Source organism: Rissa tridactyla, chromosome 14, assembly GCF_028500815.1.
Source record: "Rissa tridactyla isolate bRisTri1 chromosome 14, bRisTri1.patW.cur.20221130, whole genome shotgun sequence".
In the NCBI taxonomy this organism is placed as follows: Eukaryota; Metazoa; Chordata; class Aves; order Charadriiformes; family Laridae; genus Rissa; species Rissa tridactyla.
Genome location: NC_071479.1, coordinates 10,895,221 through 10,922,839, shown reverse-complemented (window position 1 = coordinate 10,922,839; position 27,619 = coordinate 10,895,221). Strand labels below are relative to the sequence as shown.

Genomic DNA, 27,619 nt, shown 5'->3' with positions numbered 1-27,619 from the left:
ACACGCCTAATTCGGAGGGGTCCCACTGAGTAGATTGACGTTGTTTTTTAATATATATACTTTTTTATTTTTATTTTTTCTCCTCCCACAGAGATACAGAGGTGTTAGAATAGAATCACGTGGCCACCATCAGCTCTCTTCCCCAATGTGTTTCTAAATATATAATTGATCAATTACCTTCTCTGACAGATCTATGTGAGACATTAAATGGCCTTTCTCTCTTGGCTGTATTGCTCATCAGCTGTCTGCTGAAATCCAGAGCTGCTTGTGAAACAAATTAGATTTCTTCTAAGTTCGACCCAAAGGAAATTAAGCATAGCATGTTAACTTGAGGCTTCTCTAGAGCTTGGAAGCTGTCAAGAAGCTGATATGTTAGGCAACTTGATTGCATTGTCGTACCATTATAGCAGTAAACCAGATGATGTTTTCACTCTCTCGCTGTATGTTGCCCGCAGTAATGCGACTTCTTCAGAAATCTTCACTCCAGAATCCTTAGGGGTGGATTTACCATCACTTAATGAAACGGAGCTCTGTGGTGTTTGGTTTTTTTTAGAGGCAAAAGGAGATGTGAAGTCATCTGGTATGTTCATGTTATAGTGGGGTGAACAGAAATGGGCCTTTCTTTGTCATTGGCCAAATTTGGTTCTTTTGGTTATTTTTTTTTTTTATTCTTTTGCCAAAGGTAGGGAATAGGTACTGGAATAGGCAGATCTCCGCTATGAGTGCTTGGTCTCCAGCCCTGTGACACTCTATTTAGCTACAATGAGCTAGATCCTCTCATTGTGCTGTGTCTAGTGATGGAGAGAGACTGGCCTTTAGGTGTCCTGCGCCTAGGTCAAGGAAAGGATTGCAAGTGTGAGTGACACCCAGAGATAAAGGAGAAGCTGCTGCAGCTTTGTAAAGGTTGGTGCCATGGGTTGCTGTTAGCGACCGGCGTATTACGGACCAGAAAATGCACAAAAGCGATCCTCAGATGTCACCCACCTGTTGCAGCACAGCAGTAGATGTGAAGGTCTCAAAGCTGTGAATTGCTGTGGTCTGGAGCAGGGGAAGAGAGGAAAAAAAAACTAAAAAAAGATGGGTGGCGGCTAGCCAGCCCCAGATGGGGAGAGGTGCCCTTGGCTGCGGCACCACCTGCGCCTCCGGAAGCAGGTGGGAGTCCAAAGAGCACATCAAGATTAGAATCCTCGTGGGCCCTCAATAGTGGGGCAGAAACCACGCCTGCCATGATTTCCCGACCCTTCTCCTAAACCACTAATTTCCCCCTCTCTCTTCCCCTGATTGCATTTGAATTCTCTCGCAGCCCTGCTGGGTTTTTTTGGCTAGCAGGCGGGAGAAGCCCAGATGCAATACATGCAGCCTGATGAAAGTCTCGCATGAGGCTGTCTCTTGCCCAAACAAGGCTTTTTGCAACCGAAACTGCCTCGCAGCTTTCCTCCAGCAGCCTCTTGTGCACTTAAATGAGGCCGAGCAAACCCCCAGACCCTTGTGGAATTTGACAGGGAGAGATCCCTTGGGGATGAGCAATTGAAAGAGGCAATTCCCTTCTAAAAAACAACTTCTAGGTTAGGAGGGAGTGTTTGCCTCATTCATATTTTATGATACATCAAAAGAATATTTTTACGCAACCCCTTTGGGCTTCAGGGTTTGTCTCTAGAAAGCCGCGTGCAGCGTTTGGGAATGCTTGCAGGGCTGCGGACACGAGTTGCTGTGATGGTGCTCTTGATCGTTTTTTGCTCACATGGTAACAGCGGCTCCAGAAGCGGAAGCCTGCAGTAGGTGTTGGGCCACTGGAGAAGGTGCGCAGCCTGTCTTCAGCCCCTCTGGCCATTTCCCTCAGGCTTAAAATAGAGAAAAAACAAAATTCGCAAGAAGGGTGGTAAGAAGAGGCCGTTCCCATGTTCTCTGCTGGAGGCTCTGCATCTGAATTCGAACCCAAGATCTGATCTCATTCCTGCAAGACAATAAAACAGCTGTTTTGTTCAGCCTTCCTGATAATTACTACCTAATTTTTCCCGATTGTCTTTCAAATTTACATGCTATTTTCTTTTGAGTAGCGGAGTCCTTGCTAGTTGTCATTTTTCTGTCCTGATTATTTCTTTGTTGAGCTGTGTATAAGAGGCTCATCAGCACAGCCTTGCAGTAACTTTTCATGCACCAGCCTCCACGTTCACACCTTTTCCCCTTCAAAACCACCGTGATAGCAGGTGCTGGATTCCAGGAAATAAATTGTGGAAGTACACACAGCCTTTGATGTTACAGGACACACTAGTAGTTTTCTTTGCTAATATTTTTTAGACCATTGTTGTTTTTCTGGGTAGGCTGTTCTTGCAAACCTGTGCTGCCTGGGAGAAGGAGCGGGGGGAAGGTATTTTGTTGCCTGCAACGTGTAAACATTTGTTCCCCCCCCCGGCTCCTGCAGAAACCCACTGGGGCCAAAAAATTATTTTCTGTAATCCAATAGCTGTCAGGGGATCTTGGTAGCCTTTTCCTGCACATGTGGATTGTTCTTTGAAAGGAAGAAAATAATTTCCTCACAAATTTAACCAGCTTTTTCTCTGTTTAGGAGTTGCTTCCTGAATTGGGATCGAAGCTGAATCTGAAACAGGTGACAATTTTAATTGATGTTGTCGCATGTTAAGGTGGTTTTTGAACAGAGGCTCGGAAGAGTTGTTGACAGCGTCATTTCTGCTCCCCTTCCAAATAGTGCAGTAACACAGGCATTGCCCCTGGAAGGAAAGAATCTTCTTTTCCTTCCTAATCCATTTACAACCCTATTGAGAACCCAAAAGTTTCCAGGGCCAGACAACAGACAGACTGAAAAATGTGTGTGTGTGTGTCCTGTGCTTGAAGGAGGCCCCTCCTGCTTGGAAACTGCTGTTTCTGAGCTTAACATCACTAAGATGTGTCTGGAAGGGATAAAGGATGATAAATGTAGTGAAGGAATCCCATAGTTATCTCTTGAGATAGGAGAAGCAAATGGCTGACTTGGGAATCCCAAATTATGTTTCCGTTCATGACTCGGTGACCATGAGGCTGTAGTTTGAGGTGTGTGTCTCTGGTGGTATTTTTTTATGCTGTGCAGAGGAGCGGGTCAGGGGAACTGAACTGTCAGAAGAAACAGTGCAGAAATCTGTGAGAATTAGTACCTCAGCCTGCTTCACGCTGTGAGCCCAAAACGTAGGGTACCAATATTAACTGAGGGAGACAAAGCCTGGGCAGGAAGGAGGAGCTTGGAGCAGGAGACCCTTTGCTTATGTTGGTGTTTCTACTGATATTCATCAAACTATACCTTTAAGCAGTGTTGCCACTGAATGTCTCATCCCAGGACTGGTAAGCTGCTTGCTTTCTGCGTGCACACAGGTGTTGCTGTTGCTGTAAAGTATTCTTTTCCGTGTCGGTGCCCAGCAGCACCGCGGCAGTGTGCTGACGTGGTCTGTGGGTTGCTCTGCAGGAGCTCCTGGCCTAAGAACGTCTTGTGTTCATCTCCCGGGGCCAGGCAGGTGGCACTTGGTGTTTTGCAAAGCGTCTGGGATTGCTCAGCAGGCTCAGACCCTCCCATATGTAGAAAGCTCAAAGGACAGGTCCTAATGTGGATGGTGGTGGGGATATTGTCTCCTTGGGCCGGGGCCGGGGTGGGGGAAATAAATAGAAATGAGAGTCCAGGGCGTAGTGAAATAGAGCTCTCCATCTGATTGCAAGTGCTGCTGTCAGCTTGTCTGAACCTAGAAGGTGCACCCATGGAGGACCCTCTCCAGAGCGGTACCCAGGTGTGCAGGTGGATGACTGGAAGTGTGAGGTCCATGTGTGCGAGCTTGGCCACGATTAAATACTCCCTATGAGAAATGTCCTTCAGGAGTGACGAGGCCATAGGCTGCCACTGGGCTTCTTACATAGAGGGTTTGCTTTAGAGGGAGGTAGAAAGTGAATGTATGTTGTGCAGTACTTTTAATTTCGTATTTAACTGGTGGTGCTCACGCTGCTGACAGGGCTGCGCCGGCTGAAGGTGGCTGCCCCAGCGGCTGACCACAGCCCGCAGAAATAACCCTCCCAGCTCCCCAGCAGGACCTGTTTCTGTCCGGAGGTTTGCTGTGGGACCTGGTCTGAGCTGCCCTGCTCTCACTGGTGTGTGACGCTCCCTCCCCTCGAGCTGCCGGGTCTGGGTGGGGACGGGGACGGGCAGTGGGGTCAGCATCCACACCTCTGGGTGATGCTGGTTTGAAACCCACTAAGTGCAGGTTTGTCGCTTGATTTAGCGCAGTCTGCCTGACAGCCTGAACCCCTATGATTTTATGCGGATACCTGACCACACGCAAATCAGTGCAGCTGTAATCAGGAGTGGCTCTTCTAAATGGGCATGTGTTAATCTGCAGATAAAAGGACGTTAATAGGTGGATCAGCCTTGTGGCTTGTCTGATCTAGTTTAAGACCAAAGCCCTGCAGGTTTCCTTTTGTTGCTCCAAGGTAAGGCTTAGGCAGGGGTCAGGATCCCCCGGGCACCTGCGATGAAATTCAGTAGTGAAAACTGTAATTCTGCAGCAGTGAAGGAAAGGGAGAGTAGCACCACTGCAGCTCCTACAGGCACTCTCATCTGCTTGCGATAAATTTTTTTTTATAGCAGCCTGATATTTCTTGCTTAAATATCATTCACCAGTTGTTAGAGGCAGATACCCCTGGGAGCTGCTGCTTCGTGCTGTTCAAAGGCAGCGCCTTGGTACAAATCTCGTTACCCCTCCGCGTCCAGCTGACGGATGGAGAGAAGAGGGCTGCTCCGTGACAGCTGCCGTGTTGCCCGGTGGCAGTGGCGGTTAGTTTAGTCCTCCTGGCTCATTGGCTTCGGTTTCAACCTCGCCAGAGATGAACGTCCTTAAAAGAAAAGGAACGAGACAGGTTGTATGTCTGAGCTGGAGATGGTGTCAGGTCTTGAGAGCGATTGTCAGTCCTTCTGTGGCGCTCTTCGAAGCTGCCCCGCTCCAAAGCAGGACCTGCAGGACCTTTCCCAGTGTCCTTACACCAGCACATGGATGGAGTTCTGGTCTGGTTTCTCCTTGGTTGTTGCTAGCTTGCTTGCTTTGGTAACGAAAGACCTCTTAATTGCCGGGCTGTGGGAAGAATGCCTTGTGCGGTCTGTCGAACCAGCGCGGGGTTTAATTAGTAAGGTTTGTTTGTTCTGTATTTTTGCTTTTGGGAGAGAAAAAAAAAAAAATCTGTCTTTTGCCATTTTCAGTAACTTCTCCCTGCTGCTGCAGGGGACTTCTGTGCCAATAATAGAAACATGGTCGATCCCATTAAAATGCAGAAAGCACTTGAGTTTAACTTTTATAAACACAGAAAATACTGTGTTCTTGCCCCAATATAAGCAGCTTTTTGACTGTTTTTCTCACAATGGTGTCGGATATAGTTGTGGTCTCCACAAGCATCTCTGGAAACGTTGGCCGGAGCCTCGGGATAGCTGTGACTGGTCCTTCCAATGCCCACCATGAAGTAGTGACTTTACAGCTGATACCAGATGAGAAGCTGCAAGAAATGAAGACATGAGTGATACAGTTTCTTTCTCTATCATTTTTGGTCCTTTCTTGGCCGCCAGTGGCCCACACGCGTGGTGGTTAGCACAACATGTGAACACAGGGAGCGCAAATTGCGTCCTGGAGTGGCTTTTGCACGGGGTTCCCCTCACCGTAGTTTTTTAAAGCTGTAGATGAAAACTGTGCTTTACTGCTGAATAGAGGTATAATTGGGGAAAGAAGAAAAATAGCACAGCTGTTTTGGACAGGGATAACAGATAGCAATGGACTTTACTTATTTAGGGTCAGGAATAGTTCTCCTTGCCTCTAATTTTGCTGTTTGCAGTGGAATCCATGTAGGTGTTACATGAAAGCACCTCTGCTCTCTTAAATGTTTGTTCGTTTAAGTGAAGGAGGATGATCTTCATCCAATTTCTGAGCATAGGAGCCTGCTTAGTTAAAAATCCGGGTGACTCAAAGTGCGCGTACCCTCGTTAGTGTTCTTAGCAGATCAGTCCAAGCCCAACAGATCACTGCACGCCGTGCATCGCTTTCCTGCCGTGGTCACTCCCGCTCCAGTGTTGCCAGTCTGGTGTTTTCCACCTTTAGCAGAGGACTCTGAGTCTTCAGGAAATGAAGCAGGAATGTCTTAGGGTTTGTCACAGCAAGTTGGGTGAGCAGATGTTGGGTGAGCAGCTCCCTTGGGTTTGTTGAAGCGCCTGCTGTTTGCGGCCCCCTTTGTTCGTGCTTTGCTAGCACGAGTGTCCTCTGCTGGGAGGAGGTATGAAGCCAGGAAGCAGGAGTTTTCTTGGATGGATACTGGGCTGCAAGGAGTTTTCTAGATACCTGCTTGGAGCTGTGCCTTGTGCTCGGAACAGGGAGGGCGGGAGGAACCCATCCATCATGAAACTGGAAGAAGGTGGCACATGACAGAAGCATTAATTGCTATCAGCTGTGCCAGCGTAGCCCACAGAGGTGGCTTCGAGCTGGCTCCTACCAACCCCAGGCTGGGGCATGGGGTGGCAGAGCTGAAGGTAGCTGCTCTGCCTGTTCTGTAGGAGAAACCTTCATCTTTGGTTTTCCTAGGATAGCCTTTTCCCTAACAGGAAACTCTCTGGAGCTAAATGGATGTGCATTTAGCATTTTGAGAAGTCCTCTGATGGTGCTGGGAGCTTGCAGGTGGATCTATGAGCTTTGGGTTTAAATGGAACACTGTAATTTTTTGTTTCTGTTTTGCTTTGATGGGAGTCTGGTGTGCCCCAAAATGGTCTAAGCACCCATTCGCCCTACTCCCAAATACATAGTTCATCTTTTGCCTTTGATTCTTTTATTTGGAGCTGCCCACTCTCCTCTGCTGAGAGGTGTCACGTGCCGGTTGTGACCTGGGCAGCGAAGGATGCAGAATATGGGTGGGAGGAGGGGCTCAGGTATGCCTGAACCAGCTCTTGGCCAGCACGATACTGTGTCCAGATACTGTGTCCAGTTCTGGGCTCCCCGGTTCAAGAAGGCCAGGGAACTGCTGGAGAGGGGACAGCAAAGGGCTACCAAGATGCTGAGGGGACTGGAACACCTCTCTGATGGAGAAAGGCTGAGGGACTTGTGTCTCTTCAGTCTGGAAAAAAGACGACTGAGGGGGGATCTTATCAACGCTTATAAATACTGAAAGGGGGGGTGTCAGGAGGATGGGGCCAGGCCCTTTTCAGTGGTGCCCGGGGACAGGACAAGGGGTAACGGACACAAACGTGACCATAGGAAGTTCCATCTCAACATGAGGAGGAACTTCTTTGCTGTGAGGGTGGCAGAGCCCTGGCACAGGCTGCCCAGAGAGGTGGGGGAGTCTCCGTCTCTGGAGACATTTCAACCCCGCCTGGACGCGTTCCTGTGCCACCTGCTGTGGGTGACCCTGCTCTGGCCGGGGGTGGGACTGGGTGATCTCCAGAGGTCCCTTCCAACCCCCACCAGTCTGTGATTCTGTGATGATGGGATTCGAAGGAAGAAGAAATTTCCCAGCAGACCGATGTGCTAGATTAGCAAAGCCTCTTTTCTGGGAGTGTTTAAATTTGGAGCAGACAGAGCAATAAAAGCTTCATGCAGGAGACCAGGATGGGCTGTACCTACAGGCTGGAGTTAAGGAACTGGCAGAATTCAGAGACGTTAGGAATGGGAAAAGAATAAAGTTTCATCCACTTACTGGAAGAGTAAAATTTAATAAGAACAGCAAAGATGTAACCGGTTTATCTAGTTAAGAATCAAGACGGATGGTGAGAAAACTGAGTGTAAGTGCTTTCAAATCTTTGCTGATTCTTTTTATTACAATCCTTAGATTTAGTATTTTTTATATATATACACACACATGTATGAGAGAGATACATCTTTTACTGCTGGTCTGCTCAGCTTCCCGTGCCGTCAGGCTTCCTGAGAGATCTGGTCACCTCTCCGTGGGAATTCTTGTTCTTTAGCATTGCTGTATATGCCTCCAAGTAATAATCCAGATCTCACATGGCTTAATTTGATTTTAAGAACTATTTTACCGGAATTGCCATGAAAAAGTCACATTTAACAGTTGTCATGCAGCCCTATTGAAGATTTTTAATTTATTTCCATATTGTAATTACAGGGGGAGAGAAAAACCCCAAGCTAATACCATAGTACTTTTTCATTTAAAATTTGATTATGTTCTTCCAAACAGTCTGGCATGGTCTGAATGTGAATTCTTGATGTTTGGGAGTAACAGCACGTTTTATCAGAGACCGATTGCAAGAACCTGCGCTTAAAGGACAAAAAGTGCAGCCCTTGTGTACACTTGTTGAAGGCAGCTCTTTGTCCGACCTGCCTCTCCCAAGCTCATTTTTCTAATTTTAAGTTAAAAATGGAAAGAAATGGATGTTCTAAGGGACTTGGGAATTCTCAGAATAATCTCATAGCCAAGAGTTACTGGTAACCTTTTGATCTATAAACTAGGGACTTTTAAGAGGTATAAATAGTATTGTTGGGACTATTATTGGTGTGCTGTGCCCAGCACTCCTGACGTATATTTGTTTAAGGGGTAGAACAACTGGGAGCAGTCTCAGGAGTGATCCAATGTCCAGAAAATGATCCTATGCACACTTAATTTGCTCATTCTATTAAACTTACTGAAGAGAAAATAAAAAAAAAAAAAAAAAAAAAGAAAAGTTGACCATAATCCATAAGTATCTACTTGGAGTGAGAGAGTGAGAGTTTCTGATGATACAGGGCTTTTTAATTTAGTTGAAAAAGCATAATGCATTTAATTATTTGACAGCGAGAGCAATTAAGCATTGGAACAACATATCAAAGGATATGGTAGATTTGTCGTCTTTGAAATCGTTAATCCAAGACTAGATGCCTTTTAAGAAAAGCTGTGGCAATTCAGCCATAAGTTATGGGCTTGATGCAGGAATCATTGGCAATTTGATGGCCTTTTTATGCAGGTCATTTTTGATTATCATTACAGCTCTTCTGCCTGTGACCGAGTCCTCGCTTTCTGCTGGCAGCGGGCACATGGCAGAGCCGTAATTAGGAGAATCAGTCGCTTCCCGTTTTGTTCACAAGGTCACATCACTTGAAAGCAGTGTCTAAGAGTGCCTGTCTGAACCTGGGCTTTAAAAAGTGGTTTTATTGCTTGCTGCTTTTTATTCCTTTCTTTCTTTTGTCTGGATTCCTCTTTCTGTTTTGGTATTTCAGCTGTTGCTTCAGAAGTCCCATAAGAAGTGTTTTTCCTGCAAGTGGAGCAGCACTAAAGCATTGCCACCGCAGAATTTGCAATCTGCTAACTGTGCTCCTGGTTCTCTGGAGCATCTCTGCCAAACCTGCCTCCTACTTGGCAGCTGAGTGGACAGATGTATGGAGAAGCGTGGATGCAGCTACGTTAAATACATGAGGGGGCAAATCCGGTGCAAAATGTCAAATCAGAGCGGCAGCATTTACCTTGTGCTCTGTTAATACAGTGGTTGCTGCAGGAGGTACAGCGCTGGGGGAGGTGGAGCTGTGGGAACCCCGCTGAATGAGACTTTTAATTGAGTTGCAGCTTGGATCGGAGCGGGTGCGAGCTGTGCTGGGGCCTGGGAGCCTGGCTCCAGCGCCGGGGAGTGCAATAGCGGCCACAAAACTCTCTTGGCTTTCAGTGGGAGGTTGTAGCCTGCCCCGTGTTTGGTGTTGCAGCAGCCAGATGGGGAGAACCTGCGCTGGCTGGTTTAGAGTAGGCTTGGGCAGGTCTTTGCTGTGGCAGTGGCGGCACTGTAGAGGAACCTGCAGTGTCAGGCAAATAACTTCTTTGCCCGTGTTTTGGCGTGTGCTACGCTAGGGGTGGGAGCCTTTGCTAAGACCTGATTGTGCCAAATGCTGTCCGAAGGGAAGGATCCCTTCCCGTTGCTGCCTGCTTTTCTGAATTCTGCAACACTCTTCTCGTGCGTGCTTTGTGTGACAGCCGTGCTCGAGGCGTGTTTCAGGGAATAGGTGTATTTGCTGCATTCATTCGTCTTTCCAGAGCCAACCAAATGCCTGTGTAAATAGTGTCTGATCCTTTTCATTATCTGCCGTTGCTCAGGATCTGCTGTCTCTGCCTCTGCGAGGTAGCCTTTCCCCTTCAAAGGCAATGGCCTTACTACAGGTGAAGCAGCAGCAGGCCGGGGCTGTTCTGCAGTCTTTAGGCAAAGTAACACTCTCTGCTAGAGGAGGGGCTGTGGGCATTTGCTGTGAATGTGTGGTTCTATCTGCAAACGATGGCGACTATGCTTGAGAGAAAGGAATTAAGTTTATTCTCTTAATTATATTTTTTTTTTTCCTTTAAAATACGGAGGCTCAATTTAACTGCATTTTTTTTTCCAGCATGCAAGTAAAGACCCCAAAGATGGGAGAGACAGCAGAGATCAAAAAGAATCCAAGGAGGAAGGCAACAAAAACATCCTGGAGTTTGGGAAGCCGTTGCCGTTGCCCTCTCTCCCGGGCCTTCACCAGTCACTACCTCAGAACCAGAGCTATGTGGCCACCACAAAGTCGCAGACGGGTAAAGAGGGCAGAGTTAAAATTCCTAGTAGCACCCACCTTCCAGATGTGTGTGTATGTGGGAGATGAGGCAGGTTGACGAGGACTGAAACCTCAGTACCTTTTTCCCACTGAATCTCCTTCGGGGATTCTGTTCCTGCTGGCATCAGTAGTGCTGCTGCTGTAGACCTTGTTTGACAGGTGCTGTTTCATGTAGCCACTTCTCTGCAAGCGTGATGCTTGTGTCCTCCAGACTCTCTTCTGGTCACCTGTGGATGGTGTAGAGGGTACATTCTTGCAGTGCCCTGTTAAAGGAGCTTCCCAAGTGAAGTCCACCGGTTTTCCGCTCTGCAGGGCGCAGGTCCGTCCCAGGCGGCGTGGGCAGGTGGGCGTGCTCCGTCAGGCGCCGCCACACCGAGCATCACCCTTCTGCTCAGACTCGTTATCAGAGAAAACACTTTCATCCCATCTTCATATGTGATATTCTGAAGATGTTTCTATCAATTGTGAGGGACTTTTGTATATCACCATAAACTACATCCTTGTAAATGAGTTTAATTGGGTTAACAGATTTTTTGGAGAGGTCTCATGGTAGAATTTTTGGTAAAATTTCATCGTCGTGGGAGATGAAGAAATGCTTTCAAGGAACAAGCTGTACAGCTGCAAATGATAACACTGATGCTGAAGCTGGCTGTTCCCTGCTGTACGCTATTCTTAAAAGCGCCTGCACTAAGCATCCTTCTGATGTGAATTCACCAAAGACATCACCAGGCAGTGAGGTGTGATGACTGATTTGATTAGAAGGCCAGGAGGGAGACTTAACAAATGAAGACCCAATCAAAGTAGTGAAAGGAATCAAACAAACTTCCATAGCAGGTGTGAAATGAGGTTAAATGGCAAATGGCTCTTTATTTAAGGTACCTTTTCCCCGTGTGTTCTTCAGTTATTGTACGATTGCTTTCATTGTAAGCTGGTATTATTGGCCTTCCAGTATCTATTTGAGCAAGCTGGTTTCTATTCAGCCTCCTACAGTATCAGCAGTACTGCCAAATGTGGGCTAATGTAAGGGTTTGGTATTATATATGGTGATGTAGGGGCCAGAAGGAACATGGAGAGGATACTCAGAATTTGGGTGGGTTTGCAGCACTGGCAGAAAGCTCTTTGTGCGTTTGCATGTATGTGTGTGTCATCTCTTGGTTGACTTGTAAATAAATTGGAGCGGGAAGCCTTTCTCTGAGATCGTGCCCTCAAATGTGGTTTCCCCCAGTACAGCCTCTGCTCTCTATCCCTTCTTCTTTTCATTCCTGAGCAAACTTTGGATTTCTTTTGCTTTTCTTTTCCAGCTGCTGCAGTATCTCGGAAGAAAAAACGGAGAATGGGAACCTATAGCCTGGTTCCCAAGAAAAAGACCAAAGTGTTAAAACAGAGAACAATGATTGAGATGTTTAAGAGCATAACTCATTCCTCTGCGGGTGCCAAGGTGAGGGGAGCACTGAGCCCACTGGACATGTTTGTTGTCACCATACACATCCCCTGTCCTGGCACACCAACCCCATGTATAGGTGCAGGAACGTGCTGGCTTGTTACCGTCAGCACCTTCCATACTGAGTCTACGTCTTCTCTCTGGTGGCAGCGTCTTGCCTGTAGCAGCCTTGCAGCTTTGAAAATGGCTCTTTGAGGGTGGCTGTTCAGATACCAACTTTTAAACAAACATTTTCCAGTGAACATTCACCTTCTGTCCCACGAGTCCTGTGGAACTGGAGAGATTTCAAGCATACCCCATGTGGTAGCCTTTTTTTTTCAGAGTCCTCAAGGTCACCGTCTAGTGTTGCTGCTTGAGGCTGTACGGCAAAACAATTGGTTACTTTAAGAAGTTTTAACAGGGACTCCCTTCTAGTCAAATTCTGCTTTTGCTGCAACGCATGCCCTGAAGTTTTGGTCTTTGAATTCAAGGAATACTGTGCTAGGCTTTCATGGAATGGAGTGAAAATCCCTCTGATTTAACTTCCCTTTCAATTCCCTAGAAACCTTCTTGCAGCCTTGGTATGCCACGGTGGAGCTGCCCTTCCATGTTTGAATTAGACTGCAGGGCTCTGTCTGAAGGCTCCTGCCCAGCAGCCCTCCTCCCCTTAGTGCCTGGTACACCCATGAGTCTGGAATGGCTCCTCGTGGCTCCTCGTTCCCCAGGTCAACAGGGTTCGGTGGCACATGGCAGGCTCTCAGGCTGACTTTGCTGGCAGCGTTGAAGAGCTCTGGAGGGACATGTAGCCAGCCCCTGGCAGCATTAAGGCTCTTAGCGCAGCGGCGGTTGGGGATGGGTTCAGCTGCTCTTTCCTATGAATTGACGTTGTCTTTGTGGCTTGTGTGGTGGGATGACTTTCAGAGTGAAAAGGACCTGGGTGATGGCAGCCCTCACGTGAATGGGGAAAGCATAGATGTAGACTCTGAAGAGGAAGACTCTGATGAGTTGGAAGAGGAGGATGATCATGGAGCAGAACAGGCAGCTGTGTTTCCTGCAGATGATAACAGGACCTCTAAAGACAGTGCATCCGATGCAGACAACACCAGAAAGGTATTCACATGCCCTGTACAGGACTTGAAGGAGTGGGATGGGATGTGGCTTGTATGCAAGGGGTAGGAGTGGCAAGAGTTGAGGCAATTTCTAGGTTTTCTTAGGGATGGCAGAAAGCACAGCAGTGGAAGTGAGGCTTTTTGATGACCTTTTCCTGCTCCCCATTGCGCCCCTGAGAATCTCGCCATCTTCCCCCCACCTTCAGCCTTGCTAAATAAGTCTGTGGTCCACTCTACATGCAGAACCCCCACCACATTTAGTTGTAAGAGATGTCTTCCTAATCTTGCTTGTAACGGGTTTGTAAAGCACTAACATTGGCTTAGATAATTTTTTCCCAAATTATGATACATAGTATAGACACGAGGCCGGTTTTGGATGGTCACAGAAGTTAATATTTGCTCGGAAAACTTTCTTCTGGGTTCAATTTATGCTTTTTTTCCCCCTGTACCATCCCTATGGATGTACAATGATGTGCATTAAGAGTCTTGTAGTTCTTGTCCTGGAGAGAAAATTCTGTTAGTGCATGTGCAGGCTGGAGCTGGGCACAGCAGGGTGATGGGGGGATGCTCTGCCGGGTGGGGGGCACAGGAGGGTGATGGGGGGATGCTCTGCTTTGAGAGACCCGACCTGACTGACTCTTTCTGTTCTTGGGCAAATGGTGGCTGCAGATTGATGATGTCGAGTCTGAGGAGGAGCAGGAGTCTGGAGAGTCTGTGGAGGAGGAGGAAGACGGAGATGAGTCTGACTTGGTAAGCCTGGCTGCTAAATGCGTCTTTCAGCCTTTTGTCCTGTTGATAATAATTTCCCCCTTTGCGCTGCTGCCAGAAAGAGAGAGAGCGAGAGCGAGCAGCATAGTTTCAGGTCTCTTTGACAAAACTCACTCTCTGAAACCACCCACACACGGAGTATTGTTTTCCACAAGGTGCTTAACCCTGATCTGTGATACAATTAATTGCTTTCTGCTGCTAATTAATGGGCTTTTGTTTGTTGTTTTCAGCAAGGTGTTGACTGCTTTTAATCATTTGAATGTTGGTAGAAATATTTAAGGGTGATTAAGTTCTTTAGATGCAGACCTGGAGTGGTAGGAGCCAGCAATGTTTTCTTGGCAATCTGAAGCTCAGTGCGCCTTTTTTGGAGCCGAGGTGGAGTTGTTCACAAATCCAGTGGCCCAGCCCACAGCCTAAATTCACGTTGATTTGACATGCAACCTCCCAGTACCAGATGAGCCAGCAGCTCTTATCAGGGAGATGTATAAAGAGCACACAGACAGACAGACACCGCCCCTAGGATGGTGTCTGTATAGTGCTAGGGCAAGACTTTTGCCAGCTGTTGGTGATTTTTGGATGGCCGGTGAAGAGAACCCGATTTCTATTTAAATTGTTGTTCATTGATTGTTCCCCACCCTCCACTTCACTTTAAAATTTTACTCCCTTTCCGCAGCACCTCAAGTTGAGGAGCCAGCATTTAAGGCACCCCAACTCTTCGGTCACCTTGAAAATTCTTGGCTTCATTTTCTTGATGTTTTGAGTTGAAGGTAGAAATGACTATACCAAGGGATTCACTGGAGCTCTTAAGGGTCACGTTCCTTGTGCTCTGACACAACAGGAGCCAGAGAGGACCAAGCAGCAGGGGCTGTGTAGCCTCCCCCTTCCTTTGGGTAGCTGAGGCCGGTCTGTAGCGTTGGCTCAAACCAAGGGTTGAGCTTGCAGTCAAGACCAAACTCCCAAGTCATATCTCCACGTCCTAGACGTGGCTTTTGCTCTGCTCGTATCTGGTGAGTCAGTCTGTTCCCTTGACAGGGACTGGCTCAAATGCAAACCTCTCCCCCACAAGCGGTGTGATGCAATTGGTGTGAGCCACGTGGCGGGGCACAACTGGGCCCACGCTCGGGGACGGTTATCAGGGGCAGCATAGACACGCCATAGAGCTGCCCCGGAGAGCCACGGCTCAGCCCCACCTTTGCCCGGCTTCGCTCACTGTGATAAGAGGGCATGGTGCAGCATCGGCTTCCTCTCAAGGTAGGCCATGAAGGTAGGGCCTGATCCAGCCGCTGTTAACGGTAGCAGGAGGTTTTCCATAGGCGTTGGTGGGAGATGGATAAGCATCAGGAGCTGGCAGTTTCAGTTTGAACATGAATTTTATGATTGATGCATTGAAGGCTGCCTTACAGGGATGGGGTGCCCAAGTCCCCGTTCCAGTGTTGACTTTGAAAACCCACCCGACAGCTGTATTTTTTTAAACCAAAACCCAAACCCTGTTTAGATTCATATACGTGTCTGACTATTTGCTGCATGACTGGTCTGTGCTGATGCGATACCTTGTACCTTGCTCAGGGAGGGGGCTGCTCTGCTGCTGTAGAGTTCAGTTCCCCTGGGTCCATCCCAACCCTGGAAGGTGGCTCTTTAGGTGCAAGGCAGGTTTTTATTGGCAATTTCTAGCACGACTGTGGAGCAATGTGAATATTTTAGTTTGAGAAAAACACCTTTTTTCTGGGGAGAAGCTCAAAGCGTGTGTGTGCCTGCATTGCTGCGCGAGGTGCTCAGCTACTACTGCGATGAGTGTGGTGTAAGAGCCTACGTGGAAGAGAAAGTGAAGCATGCACTATCGAAATGACAGGAAATACACCCACACGTGTGCTTGTGTTTCCTTTTCCGTGCTATAAAGACAACTTAGCACCACTCGATTTCAAACCCCCAGTCCTTAAGGCCTTTTTGCACAACTCAAGCTGTGAGAAGGCTCTCTCGCACGGGCGCGAAGGACTGCTGGGACGTTGATACCAACATGCCTTACATGCACGTGGCCTCTCTGGTTATTCAGAGCTCGGAGTCCAGCATCAAGAAGAAGCTGCTGAAGAGGAAAGGAAAGACGGACAGTCCATGGCTGAAACCCACCCGCAAGAGGAGACGGAGGAATAAAAAGAAACAAGCCAGTGTGCTAGGTAACTAACTGCGTTTCGTTCCTTAACTACACAGGAATTAATTTTCCAGGTGGAGGGGTGAGGGCCTGAGGCCCGTGGGGCAGTGGCTGTCTGCAGAGCTCACTCTTCCTTTACAAGGATGATAAACCAGGGTGTGAACTTGGGTCTCACTGGCAGTAACTGGTGGTGTGCACACAAAGAGCAGGGTAAATATGAGGTGGTTTTATGCCTGACATGCTGGAGGAACGTTTTTTCTTCATGAACTGCCTTTATTTTAGAGTGTCCAAGAAAGACCTCATGGACTCATGTCCATGTGGGGTGTGATTAGATGCAGAAGGGAAAGGAAGAACCACCCCGGAGGGATGCTCAGTTGCTTTTGTACGGATGTTTGTCCAGCTGAATGGAATGTGCAGGTTGTCTTTGCTTAACGCTGAACGCACCACAGTGTTTATAATGAGTTACTTCTGGGCCATCTCATGGTGGGGATGTCGTTCAGGTGGTCGTTCTTGTTTGACCGAAGTTACCCAGCACTCCAAAGAAGGTTTCATTGGCCTTTGTCTTCTGAAAGCTGTGGGGTGGGGAGAGCCAGGAGTACAGGCTGGGTGTGATACTTCTTCAGGAAAGGTAACAACATGGGTAAAAAAAAGTGGATAGTCTCTGAAGTGAAGCTGTGCCTTCAGCTTTGTTAATAAGGTTTCACACATCCGCTGCCATCAAAGGGTTTATTCATCTGTGTTTGCTAATTCTTTGCAAACAGGTCATTTTTTTTTAATCAGCAGATTTGTGGCTGCTTTTGAGCTAAATGAGCATGTTTCAGCCTCTGGTCTGTGCCTGGGGTTTGTCAGTCATCTGGCTTGCTCCTCTGCCTCCCAGGGCGGCCCCTTTCTCAAGAAGAGGTGAGGGCCATTGATCCCTTTCAGAGCAAATAGCTAATTCTTAATTTCCGATGCAGACTGGTTTTCCACCCCTTCAATAATGGTGGTAGCCAGTCCTTTGGACTAATGCGAGTTTCTTGGCCAAGCCCGAGTGGGAGAAGCAAACCAGGAGAGAAAGCGAAGCCAAGGGAGTGCGAAGAGATTGACAATTCCCACGAAGGCTCCGAGGGATCCCCCATGCGGTCTCTTCCCAGGGAGGGTTCCCCCATGCGGTCTCTTCCCAGCAGCAGCTTTGTTAGAGCCAGAACTTGGCTTTTATGTTTTCCTCCTCCCGTTAAGCCGAATGTCCCCTGTCCTGTCCTCTTCATGACACCCATGGTGAGCCATCTCTCTCTGCCTGGCCGGAGTGTACCTGGAGCCCTTTGCAGCAGGTCGGAGACAGGAGGATGCGCTGAGCCCTGGATTCATCTCTTCCTTGTGCCATTTAAGCTTCTGCTGCCGATGCAGTACGGCAGCAGGCAGATGTGCCTTTCAGAGGCAGAACTTGCTCTTTTGTTTTTTTAAGTTGTTACCTACCTAAGTGGAAAATCTGTCTGATCAGACAGGGGAGGAAATAAGAGATCAGTCGTGCCATATATGCCCAGATGTTGCATTTTCATAATTCTATGTGCATCTCTAGTCATGGCCTCTGAGGAGCCTGCATACAGCCTGCTGGCTTAAGTATGGCCCTTACACCCCCGCGTCCTTGCGCGCAATTTATTTATTTTATTATTGTCATTTTTTTTAGCTGTGTGAATACGCGTGTGTTTCCATCTAGGTGCCGAAGCCTATAAACCATCATTGGGAGGCCGAGAGGGCCCCGGCCAGGAGAACAGCATGGAGTACATGGAGGTGTCCCTGGATTCCCTGGATCTGCGGGTGAAGGGGCTCCTCTCCCCGCCGGCGGGAGGTGAGCGGGGGTGGCCGGGACGAGCCTGGACGGGGACAGGGACGGCACCGGGACCGGGACCGGGACCGGGGCTTTGTTCGCCGGGCGCGGGCGGGGCGGCGGCGGGGGCCAGGCTGCCCCCTGGCGGCGGCGGGGACCGCCCGGCCGCGGAGCGCCGGGACCGCCGGGGACCGGGATGGGGACGGGAATTGGATGGGTTTGGGGACAGGGATGAGCATAGGAAAGGGGATGGGATGGGGACAGGGTCCCCGGCTCAGGTAGAGCAGGGTGGCTCGGGAAGACCCTCAGCAAGGGGTCCCAGCCCTCCTGTCCTGCTCAGCAGCTCCCCTCCATTCCTTGAAGGATGCTAATTTAGTCTCTCTCCAGTGCCTCCCCTCAAGAGCCTCTTGTCTCTCCTTTTCCCGGGGCTGAACAAGCCGCGCGGTTCCTGGGTGCTCGCCCCCAGCCATGGTTCCCAGTGCTGAACTTGCCTCTGATCCAGCTGCTCCTGGCTGACCTGGATCCGTCAGTCTGTCCCCCATCGCTCTTTTGCTTTCAAAAGTTGTCTGGCTTTTTGATAGAGGCACATCAAAGAGCAGGTGGGAGTGTTCACCACCAAGGGAGGGTCAGGATGGGTGAGGGATGCTTTCATGGGAGCCTCTGGATGTCAAAAAGATTATGAAAGTGACAGCTGGGAAGGTGAGGAATGAGCTTTGTGATTTGCGGTCCTAGAAAAAGCTCTTAAACCCTTAATATCTTGACAAGATTTTACATGAAAACTGCAAGGACTTTCCCTCTGCTTGTATGTCTTGAAATACCCCGTCCTTTCTTTAGGCTTGGTCTTGCAACTTCTTGGCTAAAGGAAACTCTTGCAAGATGAAAGGGGCTTGTGCTCAGCTGGTGGGGTCACAGCCATGGGCAAGGTGCTGCGGGGGGAGTGCTGCCATTGCCGGGGCAGCTAAAAGGGAATCTCCCTCAGCAATGAAGTTCGTCTTTGAAAATTTGCAGCAAAATACCTTTCAATTCAAAAGCTTAAACAATAGCAGCAGGCTTCCTTCTCCCTGGGACTCAGTCCCACAGCAGGCTTGGGTAGGGAGAGCTTGGGACGCTTCAGGGTTAACCAGTCCAAAGGCAAATGTTTGAGGGCTTGCTGCTGTAGTGAAAACATTGCAAAGAGACATTACAACTCTGTAGGGTTAGATTAGGAGTGTAGGACTAAAAGCAACCCCTTTATCATTAGGCCAGTGTTTTGCAATCATGGGTGACCTAGTGATTGAGTTGAATCCAGAGGAGCCACAAGAACATTCACGCTGTGCCCCCATACCTGGTGGTGAGCCCCCTCAATAGCCATTATCCACCTTTAAATAGTTTTGAAAATGTTCAAAATCTGAAAGACGTGAGAAGGCAAGAACGTCTGAGCATCTTGCTCCTTTCTTTTCCCTGGTTTGTTGTCTTTCCAAAATAAATAATTCTTGGTTGGCTGAGACCAAATAGTGCCAGGAATTTTGTTTTCCCATCTGTATAATAAGCCTCTGCAAAGAGAAGTTTGTGCCTTCCTATCTTCTCTATTTATCACTCCACTAACTATTCAAATTTCCAACTCTGAGGGGTTTCCTATGAATTTCCTGGTGCCAGACCACAGTGTTTTGGGGCAGGTGGGGAGGAGAAACAGGCTGGTAAAAGTTTGTACCTCATTGTTGCTTTTCCTTAGGTTTCCCGAGCTTTTCTCAGAGTAAACTGTTCTTAACTGATTATTCTTGATTTCAGCACAGGCATCTGTAGTGTGGCTGGACTTGAAACAGTACAGGATGCTTTTGCAAACTCCAGCTGATGTAACAAAGGAGTATTTTTACAGGGTTGAGATAATGCCTTGAAAGTTTTTCAGGACATGGAACGGAAGGATGCTAGAGGATGGGTGGTGTTGATGGACTGATCCTTTCTCCTGGAAGAGAATTTCAGAGTTGACTTACTGATCTTCTGTACTCCAGGTCTTTCCAATGGTCCTGAAGCAATGGAAGTAGATGGTCTTCAGGAAGTCCCCCTCTGTAGCTGTCGAATGGAAACCCCCAAAAGCAGAGAGATCACCACGCTAGCCAACAACCAGTGCATGGCCACGGAGAGTGTGGATAATGAGGTAGGAGCCTGTCTTTCAGCTTCTCGCAGACTTTTCTGCCGAGGACAGAGACATAAAGAATAAAAAGCTATGCCGGGAACATGTTGTGGGGTCACGGAGGGTCTCTGCAGCCTGCTAGACCGGGAGCCCACTGGTGTGCAGGAATGGCAGGGCAAACATCTCGCTCGCTAAGCTGAGGGCTCCAGCGCTCTGCGTGTATCGCACAGTCGGGTTGAAGCCACTGGGAAGGGAGGAGACGGTGCGGTCTGCAGTTGGAGAGGCGCTGGGTGGGTCTCTCCTGCTTGTCCTGACCTGTGCCGCTGGATCAACTTGGTGTAACAGACAAACTTCAGGCCAAGTGGGCTAAAATACATTAGCATGCATCAAAGTGAGAAAATCCAATCAGAAGAAGCTTGGAGCTGGTTTCCCTTGACTACGAAGGAGCTGATGCAAACCTTTCCGTAGCCAGCTCTTGAGTTTTGGGAACTTGGCATGCCCTCCACCGGCTCAGCCTGCCCCAGCCTTCCTCTTTCCTCCTCCCCCAGGAGGCTTCTGTTACAAAGCTTCTTATGTCCTGGCAACCCTGCGCAGCCTCCAGGTCTGACTGACTGAAAACAATTGCACTCGATGCCTTCCAGTCGATCACAGCTGGGCTAGTTGGGTTCTACTGGTTCCAGAAGTGTGGAAATAAATGGCAGAAGTGACTCCCTCCCAAAGCCTGGAAAGTGAGACTGCAGGACAGGAACGTGCTCGGTAGATCCTCCTTTTACTGGGAGGCGCTTGTGTTTCTTCTAAGCTTCAGCTGAGCTGCAGTCACACTGCAGTGCTCTGATACTTGCTGGTGGTAGGACAAGGAGTGAGAATATCCCTGGTTCTTCTGTAGGATCTCAGGAGAACGGTGAATGGAGGGAGAAAGGGATAATCAGGTTTGCAGCCCAGCTTTGCTTCTGTTAGTACGTGCTGGTACCTACGGAGAAGTGAATGTCCAAAGCATGGCAAAATTGATTCATTAAAGAGAGAATGGCCTGGAGACTTACAGGAGAGAGGGGGACCCCAGGGTTTCTAAATAAACAGAAGGTATATGAAAGAGTTCCTTCTCGCGTCTACGCTGGTTTGGCAGTTCTGTCCCTGGGTAAATCAGAGAGAGGAATAGCAAAGGCCATGCTTTATCTTAGATTCTTTTTCATAATGGAATAAGTGACTCATAGATGTTAATAAGAATATTATACGTGTGAATAGTGGGTTCTCCAGACTGTCATGTCCTTGGAGAATGTTATAAATAGTTATGAGCACCCCGCTGCACTCTCTGATGGTTGGAAAATAGCGATTAATCATTTTGTACTTTTTTAGAGTTTCTAACAAATAATATAGTGTGACATAATAATGCAGGGACTTCCTCACATGGACAGTGCAGCTTTTCACGTGTTAATCAGATTTCCTTGGCTCATAAGTAAAAAAAAAAAAAAAAATCAATGGAAGGGTCCTCTCCTGCCACCCCCTGCAGCCCCTGGGGTGTGTGTGTTAACGGTGACCAGTCCAGCCAGGGTGTCACAACCGCAGGTAGACTTTGCAGATGGAATGAGGGTAAGTTGCAGAGATGCTAGGGGTGAGTGATGAGCCTAGGTTCAAATCCGTTCTCTTCTTCTGTAGGGGTGTTGATTCTGCAGGAGAAGTGGAGTTTAAAAAAAAATTAGGGTGAGAGTCTAGTTTTGTTGAGGAAAAAGCAGCAAATCAAACCTCAGCTAGACCAGAGGGACAGGCTGTTGGTGATGAGCAGTCACCGTGTTCCCGACTGACTCCCCTGCTCATGGTGGCAGCGCACGGTAAACTGTGCACGGATTTCGGTAGGGATGTTTCCTCCTAGCAGCCTTTCACGTTTATATTTCTCATTTGTAAATGTCCTTTGCCAAGCATCTGGGGAAAGCAAGGTTATTATCAAGAGGAACTTGCAGAACCCAAACAGTGTCGCGTCACGCTGGCAGGTGGCAACGGGGATGTGAAAATGTCGTAGATGTTTGAACAGGGGCAGCAGAAGGAAGCGCTGATCCTTCTGACGCAGCAGAGTGAGTAACGCAGGTTGGGAAAAGTGAACCCCAATTATGGAGCCTGCTGTCATTAACAACAAGGTGGTGCACGAGAAGACAGCTTTTTGAGCCCAGAGCTGTACATTGGTGAAATCCTTCGGAAAACACGCTCAAAATGTGACTTTAGCTGAGCTCTCGTGAAAGCCTGGCTATTCATCCCTGTGGTCTGGGCAGGGGCCAGTGCTGGAACCAGTACAGACGATAACTTCGCTGGCAACGAAGAGCGATTATTTTTCCCTTTATCTTCCTGTGACTTATACTTTTTTGAACGCTAACAAGATTTAGTGCGTATGGTCTTGTTCTCTCGGTCACCGACACCCGCTCTTCCTGGCAAAAGGAGAGTGTATGTTGTGTGAGTCAGGCCCATGGGACTGCCCCTTCTGCCGCTGCTTGGCTGTTGCGTATTTCCAGTTACCTTTTTTTTTTTTTTTTTTTTCCCTTGCAAGGAACAAACAACCCAGAGTCCACATGCATGTTAGTTAGTAAATGATGCATTTCTTCCTGTGAGAGCAGCTTTCACAGCTTCCTGCTGCACTGCTAATGCTATCTGGCACACATCGGAATTACTGTGAAAAAGCCAGGGCTCATCAAGGCAGTGTGCAAAATCTTCCTCCGCACAAGCACAGAGAGTGTTTTGGTCTCCAGTAATTTCATTTCCTTTAATTTCTCCTGTTCCAGCTGGGCCGATGCACAAACAGTGTGGTTAAGTATGAACTGATGCGCCCGTCTAACAAAGTCCAGCTTTTGGTGCTGTGTGAGGACCATAGAGGGAGGATGGTGAAACACCAGTGTTGCCCTGGCTGTGGATACTTTTGCACTGCAGTAAGTCCGTGCTCTCAATCTAGGGAAGGGGGTAGCTGTCGCAGTAGCTGGAAGAGCTGAAGGTGGAGATGGTACCTAAAGGGGTTTACTGACTTCCCGGCATCAGCTCCACCTCGTTCCACAGCACGTCAGGTGGTGTTTTCAACAGAAATGTGTGTGAGGGTAGCTGCAATCGTCACCTTTATCTACCTGGAGACCCCAAGGGGTGTTACTGAAGGGTTTCCACTGGGATTTCACACAGTGGAAGTCTCGCCATAGGAATTTCTTTGGAACAAGGGGTTTTTTTCTTTTTCTGTACAGATCGATCACATCAAAAATTGTATTAGCTTGGTTTGTAAATGAATCTGTGTACACAAGAATGGTTCTGTCCTCCCGCCTGCTCACGAGGGCTTAGACGAGCAACCTGAGTGATGGCGCTGGAACAAGGCAATGTTTGAGATCTCCTGCTGCTTCTGCCACCGAGGCTTTTAATAGCATTGGTCCAGTCCTTTAAGTCATCAGCGTCCTTCCTTTAAGTCATCTGCGTCCTACTTTCCCTGTTGGTAAAGCTGAAAAACACCAGTTGAGGGCCCCATAGGGTGATGGGGAGGCTTAATTGTCTGATGCTAGTGTTCTTCAAGATGACTCAATGAAGGATGCTACAGTAGTCTCAAGCATTATTGTAATTGTAATAAACGGAGCCATCCCGGGTTTTCATGCTGAGTCAAAGATCATTTAAAAGATGAAATCCTCACAACCCTTAAACGCATTTTGCAAAGCTGAAATAGAGTTAATTAGGTTGCTTGGGAGGACCGTGAATTCAGGAGAAGAATGGGTTTTAACTAGCCTTTCCTTACACGCTCGTACATCTCTGAGGGACGTGTCATAGTTGATACAGGTGAACCTGGGAGTGTTTGTGCTATCAGTCACTAATAACACAGAGCACAGTAGGGCTTTGGGTAGCGCTAATATCACAGGGCAGTGAATTCTGGGGTACCTTCAGTTCAGCTTGGAGGACTTTGCTGGAAAGGGAAAATAATTTTAAGAAAGGTTGCCCAAATCTGTTGAGTGAGTAGTCAGCCACATTATTGGGGTTAAACAGCATACGGGGCTGGTCCAAGCAGAGAATTCTTATGCTTTAGGTTACATTGGGGTTAACAGCTGATTTAATTAGGTCCTCGAATGGTTTGTGCGCAGCTTTGTTAGGTAGTTTTAATGCTGGCTTAGCACACAGGTCTGAAGTTTTCTTTTCCAGTTTTGGGGGCGTCCTTACAGTACACTGGCACTTCTAGAAATGTAAGCAAGGACTTCAAGCGTTAGAGGAAAGAGCTGGAAATTGGGACTTCTTGGTTCTGTTTCCCAAGCGCAATTAAAAAACTTGCTTTGCAGTCCCTAACCAAGTGAGTTTTTTCCCCTTTACCTTGGTTTTGTTCTCTTCTAAAGAAGTGGCAGTGCTTGCTTACTGTATTGGAAGCGCCAGGGACAAGAGTGGTGATGAATGAAGTATTTAAGAGATCTGCGGATGAAGCATGTAGAAGGGGTAAGGCACATAGTGACCAAGGTGTGAATTTCTTCTCTGTGGTTTTTTTAGGGCACTTTCATGGAGTGTCAGCCGGAGAGCAGCATCTCCCACCGTTTCCACAAGAACTGTGCCTCCCAGGTCAACGACACGAGCTACTGCCCACACTGCGGGGAAGAGGCCTCCAAGGCAAAGGAGGTGACAATAGCAAAAGCAGACACGACCTCGACGGTGTCGCTGACCTACGAGCAGCAGAAACCAGCGGCTGTGGAGGGGAGGGCCGACACCACGACGGGGAGGTGAGCTTGGGAGCACGTGGCAATCTCAAACCTCATGCCAGACTGTGCTTTGCATTTGAACACTTGTGCTGCTCCTGATGGAGCAAGGTGTTCTCTGGTCCTGCTCTGACAAGCCAAACTCAGCTGCAGGAACCTGCGAGCGTGTTTTGTGTTGCTCACTGTGTCAGGGGAGAACGTGACGACCACAGGGTGAGCTGGAGCAGAAGCTATGGAGATAGGAGGGGTTCAGGAGTTAAAGCCATTCCTTCCTCTTATTGTTAGGAATGAAATTAGTGGAACGAGTTGGTGTTGCCAGGTCTGCTAAGGGATGGGGAAATTCATGTGGTACCTAGCTATAGCACCAATGGGAACAAGTATAAAGAGAGGATGAAAAAGCAGAGGAGAACACAAATCAAGCCATCCCTGCATTGAACAGTGCTCCAGCTTACCATCTGATCATCTTCTGGTGGCATTTATGACTTGCCCCGTGTTCCTGGGTTTCCTGTAGCACAAAGTACATCAAAAAGTAATCATAGGGCAGTGCAACTCCTTTTTGGGGCAAGTTCTTCTCAAAAAGGCTGTAAAATATATTGGTTTGTGTTTCGATTTCACTTACATGTATCTGTATTCAAAATCCATTTCTTTTCCTTCTTTGGTATAAAATACACAACGTTGTGTATTTTTAATCACTTTGCTTTGGCTGTCTCTCATTTTTTCTCTTCAGTGGCACTGGGACGCGGTTGTCAGAGGAAGACAAGCCAGAAAGTTCAGCTGCTGAAGGGTTTGACATGGCTGGGTCTTCAGTTTTTCCAAAGCCTACTACTAGCCTGGCCCAGGGACCAGTTAAAGAAACTCTGGAAAGTGCCCTGATTGCCCTGGACTCTGAAAAGTAAGAAAAAGGCTGCTGGGTCTCTCCAGTTCCCAGGCAAGATGCTTAACCTAGAGAAGACTGAGATATAGCTTCTCTGGATTTTGGCCTCACTCAGACCTTGTTCTGTTGACTTCAGTTATTTTTCACCCCCAACAGATTACAGATTCAAGAAAACAGTTATCGCTCTAAATGTCTTATTGATTTATCTGGAGGATTTAGTTTTTCACTGGCCCTCCAACCGCAGCTGTAACTACTAGGAGTTCCCATTTACGGTAGTGAAACCTAGAATTTGTTGATGGGCGGCACTGAATAGATAACGGCCCTCGCTAGAGCTAGGCTGGCTGGGGTTGGAGCTGGACGTTTGAAGATCTCCTTCTGGAGAGTTGTTGTTCTTGTGTTTTGCTGGCACTCTTGAGCTGTACCGTAGGAACAGACTTTGTCAAGCACATGGGGTAGCAGTGGGGTGGGGTGAAATGCTGGGAGTGTTCTTCAGTGAGTATTAATTACGCCTCTTTTCCCCACTCCTGCAGACCCAAGAAGTTACGGTTCCATCCAAAGCAGTTGTACTTCTCTGCGAGGCAAGGAGAGCTGCAAAAAGTCCTGCTTATGTTGGGTAGGTGGCTCCTTCCCAGGACATTGCGTGTCTGGCAGTACTCCCAGCTCCTGCCAGGCAGCTGCTAGAGTCCAGTTCCCAGCATGGCAGCACGTCATATTCCCCACTGCCCCTGTGAGCCGTGTTGGAGGAGAAAGCCACTTTTGCAAGTGATGTGTCATTGGAAATGGCTTCATCTTTCTGTGAAATGTGGACCTGCTCCCAGCTTGTTTCTGCGTTTGGGCACGGTTTTATCTAGAGAAGCTGTTTCTGTCCCCAAATGACCTACATGTGATTTTTCCAGTCCGACAGAACTTTTCCTCCCCGTGCAATGGGATAGTTGGGTATTTGCATCCAGTCGAGGTAAAAAGATGGGAGTCAGCTTATGCTGAGACCCATCAGCAAGAAAGCAGAAAGGAGGAGCCCGTCAATACACAGGGTTTCTTTGCGGGGTACATAGTTGTCGGTCACCAGGTGACTTTGAGCTGCTGAGCTTGTTTTTACCAACAAATACTCCCAAATAATAGCCCCGTTTGAAGGACACAATGTTTCCTTGGGATCATTTCCTTTCCACTCCAGTACTTCGCAATACATTTTTGGACGCTTGCTGTTCTTTTCATTTATCAGATTCTTCTTTTTTCTTCTAGCAAGTGTTAGCTTCATTGTTCGTGTCTTCAATAGCACAAAAATGTTATTCATTGATATTTAACTACGGCCTCATCATATGCAACATGTTATCATGCCCAGACATCTTTGTCTGGCCGTCATCATCATCTGTCAGTCTTTGCACAGCTGTGAGAGTCTCTGGCCAGATCCTGAGCTCGTGTTAGTTGGAGACGCTCCATCCATTTTGTAGCCCCGTGTTTGCAGTGATGCAACGAGGATCACTAAGACTAATTGCAGTTAACAGTGGTGAGACATAAAGGCCGGGTAGTAATGAGACTGTTGTTTCCAGCTTCTGTGTTGCCTTAAAAAAAGCAGCATTTCTTTTTCCTTTTTATCCGTGTGTAGCGTTGGTTGGTTTTGTGGCATTGAGGGGTGAGGAATTGTGAATCTGAGGGAGATGGCCTGTGTAGGAATTGTAATGCCTTAAAGGTATTAAATTCCATGGTATTCCTGAAGCTCTTGGTTTGAGGGCTGTTAGGTATCCAGTGTCTGTGGGACTACCCTAAAAATGCGTAGTGAGTCATGGGAAGGGCTGAGGATGGACTGGGAACCCGTCCCTTAAAAGCCTTTAGCTGAGACCTGCTTCTCCTGTTACGCTTTTCTCTAATCTCTGAATCGTGGTTGAAAGCATCTCTGCTCTGTTTTTCAGTAGATGGAATTGACCCTAATTTTAAAATGGAGCATCAGAGTAAGAGAACCCCTCTCCATGCTGCCGCCGAGTCTGGCCACGTGGACATCTGCCATATGCTGATTCAGGTCTGTCTCTGCTTACGTTCTTCTGCTCAAGTAATTTTCTGTGGTTTTTGGTCTTCTGCCCCACGTGGCTAATGCACACTCGGAAATCAGCGCTGAAATGTCCCTCCTATAAAACCCTCCTTGTTCTCAGGGTTTGCTG

General features: G+C 48.0%; 1 protein-coding gene across 11 annotated transcripts in view; it reads left to right on the top strand.

Annotated features, from left to right (window-relative positions):
* Positions 1 to 27,619, top strand: part of EHMT1 (euchromatic histone lysine methyltransferase 1) — a 123,525-nt gene that overhangs the window by 71,067 nt on the left and 24,839 nt on the right. For 8 of the 11 annotated variants that reach the window (XM_054220334.1, XM_054220339.1, XM_054220337.1 and 5 more), the window contains 13 exons: positions 2,567 to 2,608; positions 10,353 to 10,530; positions 11,852 to 11,988; positions 12,892 to 13,080; positions 13,749 to 13,829; positions 15,898 to 16,018; positions 17,690 to 17,821; positions 19,789 to 19,934; positions 22,676 to 22,819; positions 24,390 to 24,616; positions 25,320 to 25,484; positions 25,997 to 26,079; positions 27,374 to 27,480. In XM_054220334.1, the coding sequence (XP_054076309.1) occupies positions 2,567 to 2,608; positions 10,353 to 10,530; positions 11,852 to 11,988; positions 12,892 to 13,080; positions 13,749 to 13,829; positions 15,898 to 16,018; positions 17,690 to 17,821; positions 19,789 to 19,934; positions 22,676 to 22,819; positions 24,390 to 24,616; positions 25,320 to 25,484; positions 25,997 to 26,079; positions 27,374 to 27,480 (1,752 nt within the window). The remainder of the gene's footprint in view (positions 1 to 2,566; positions 2,609 to 10,352; positions 10,531 to 11,851; positions 11,989 to 12,891; positions 13,081 to 13,748; positions 13,830 to 15,897; positions 16,019 to 17,689; positions 17,822 to 19,788; positions 19,935 to 22,675; positions 22,820 to 24,389; positions 24,617 to 25,319; positions 25,485 to 25,996; positions 26,080 to 27,373; positions 27,481 to 27,619) is intronic. The other 3 variants (XM_054220333.1, XM_054220342.1, XM_054220343.1) reach the window with 3 other exon arrangements.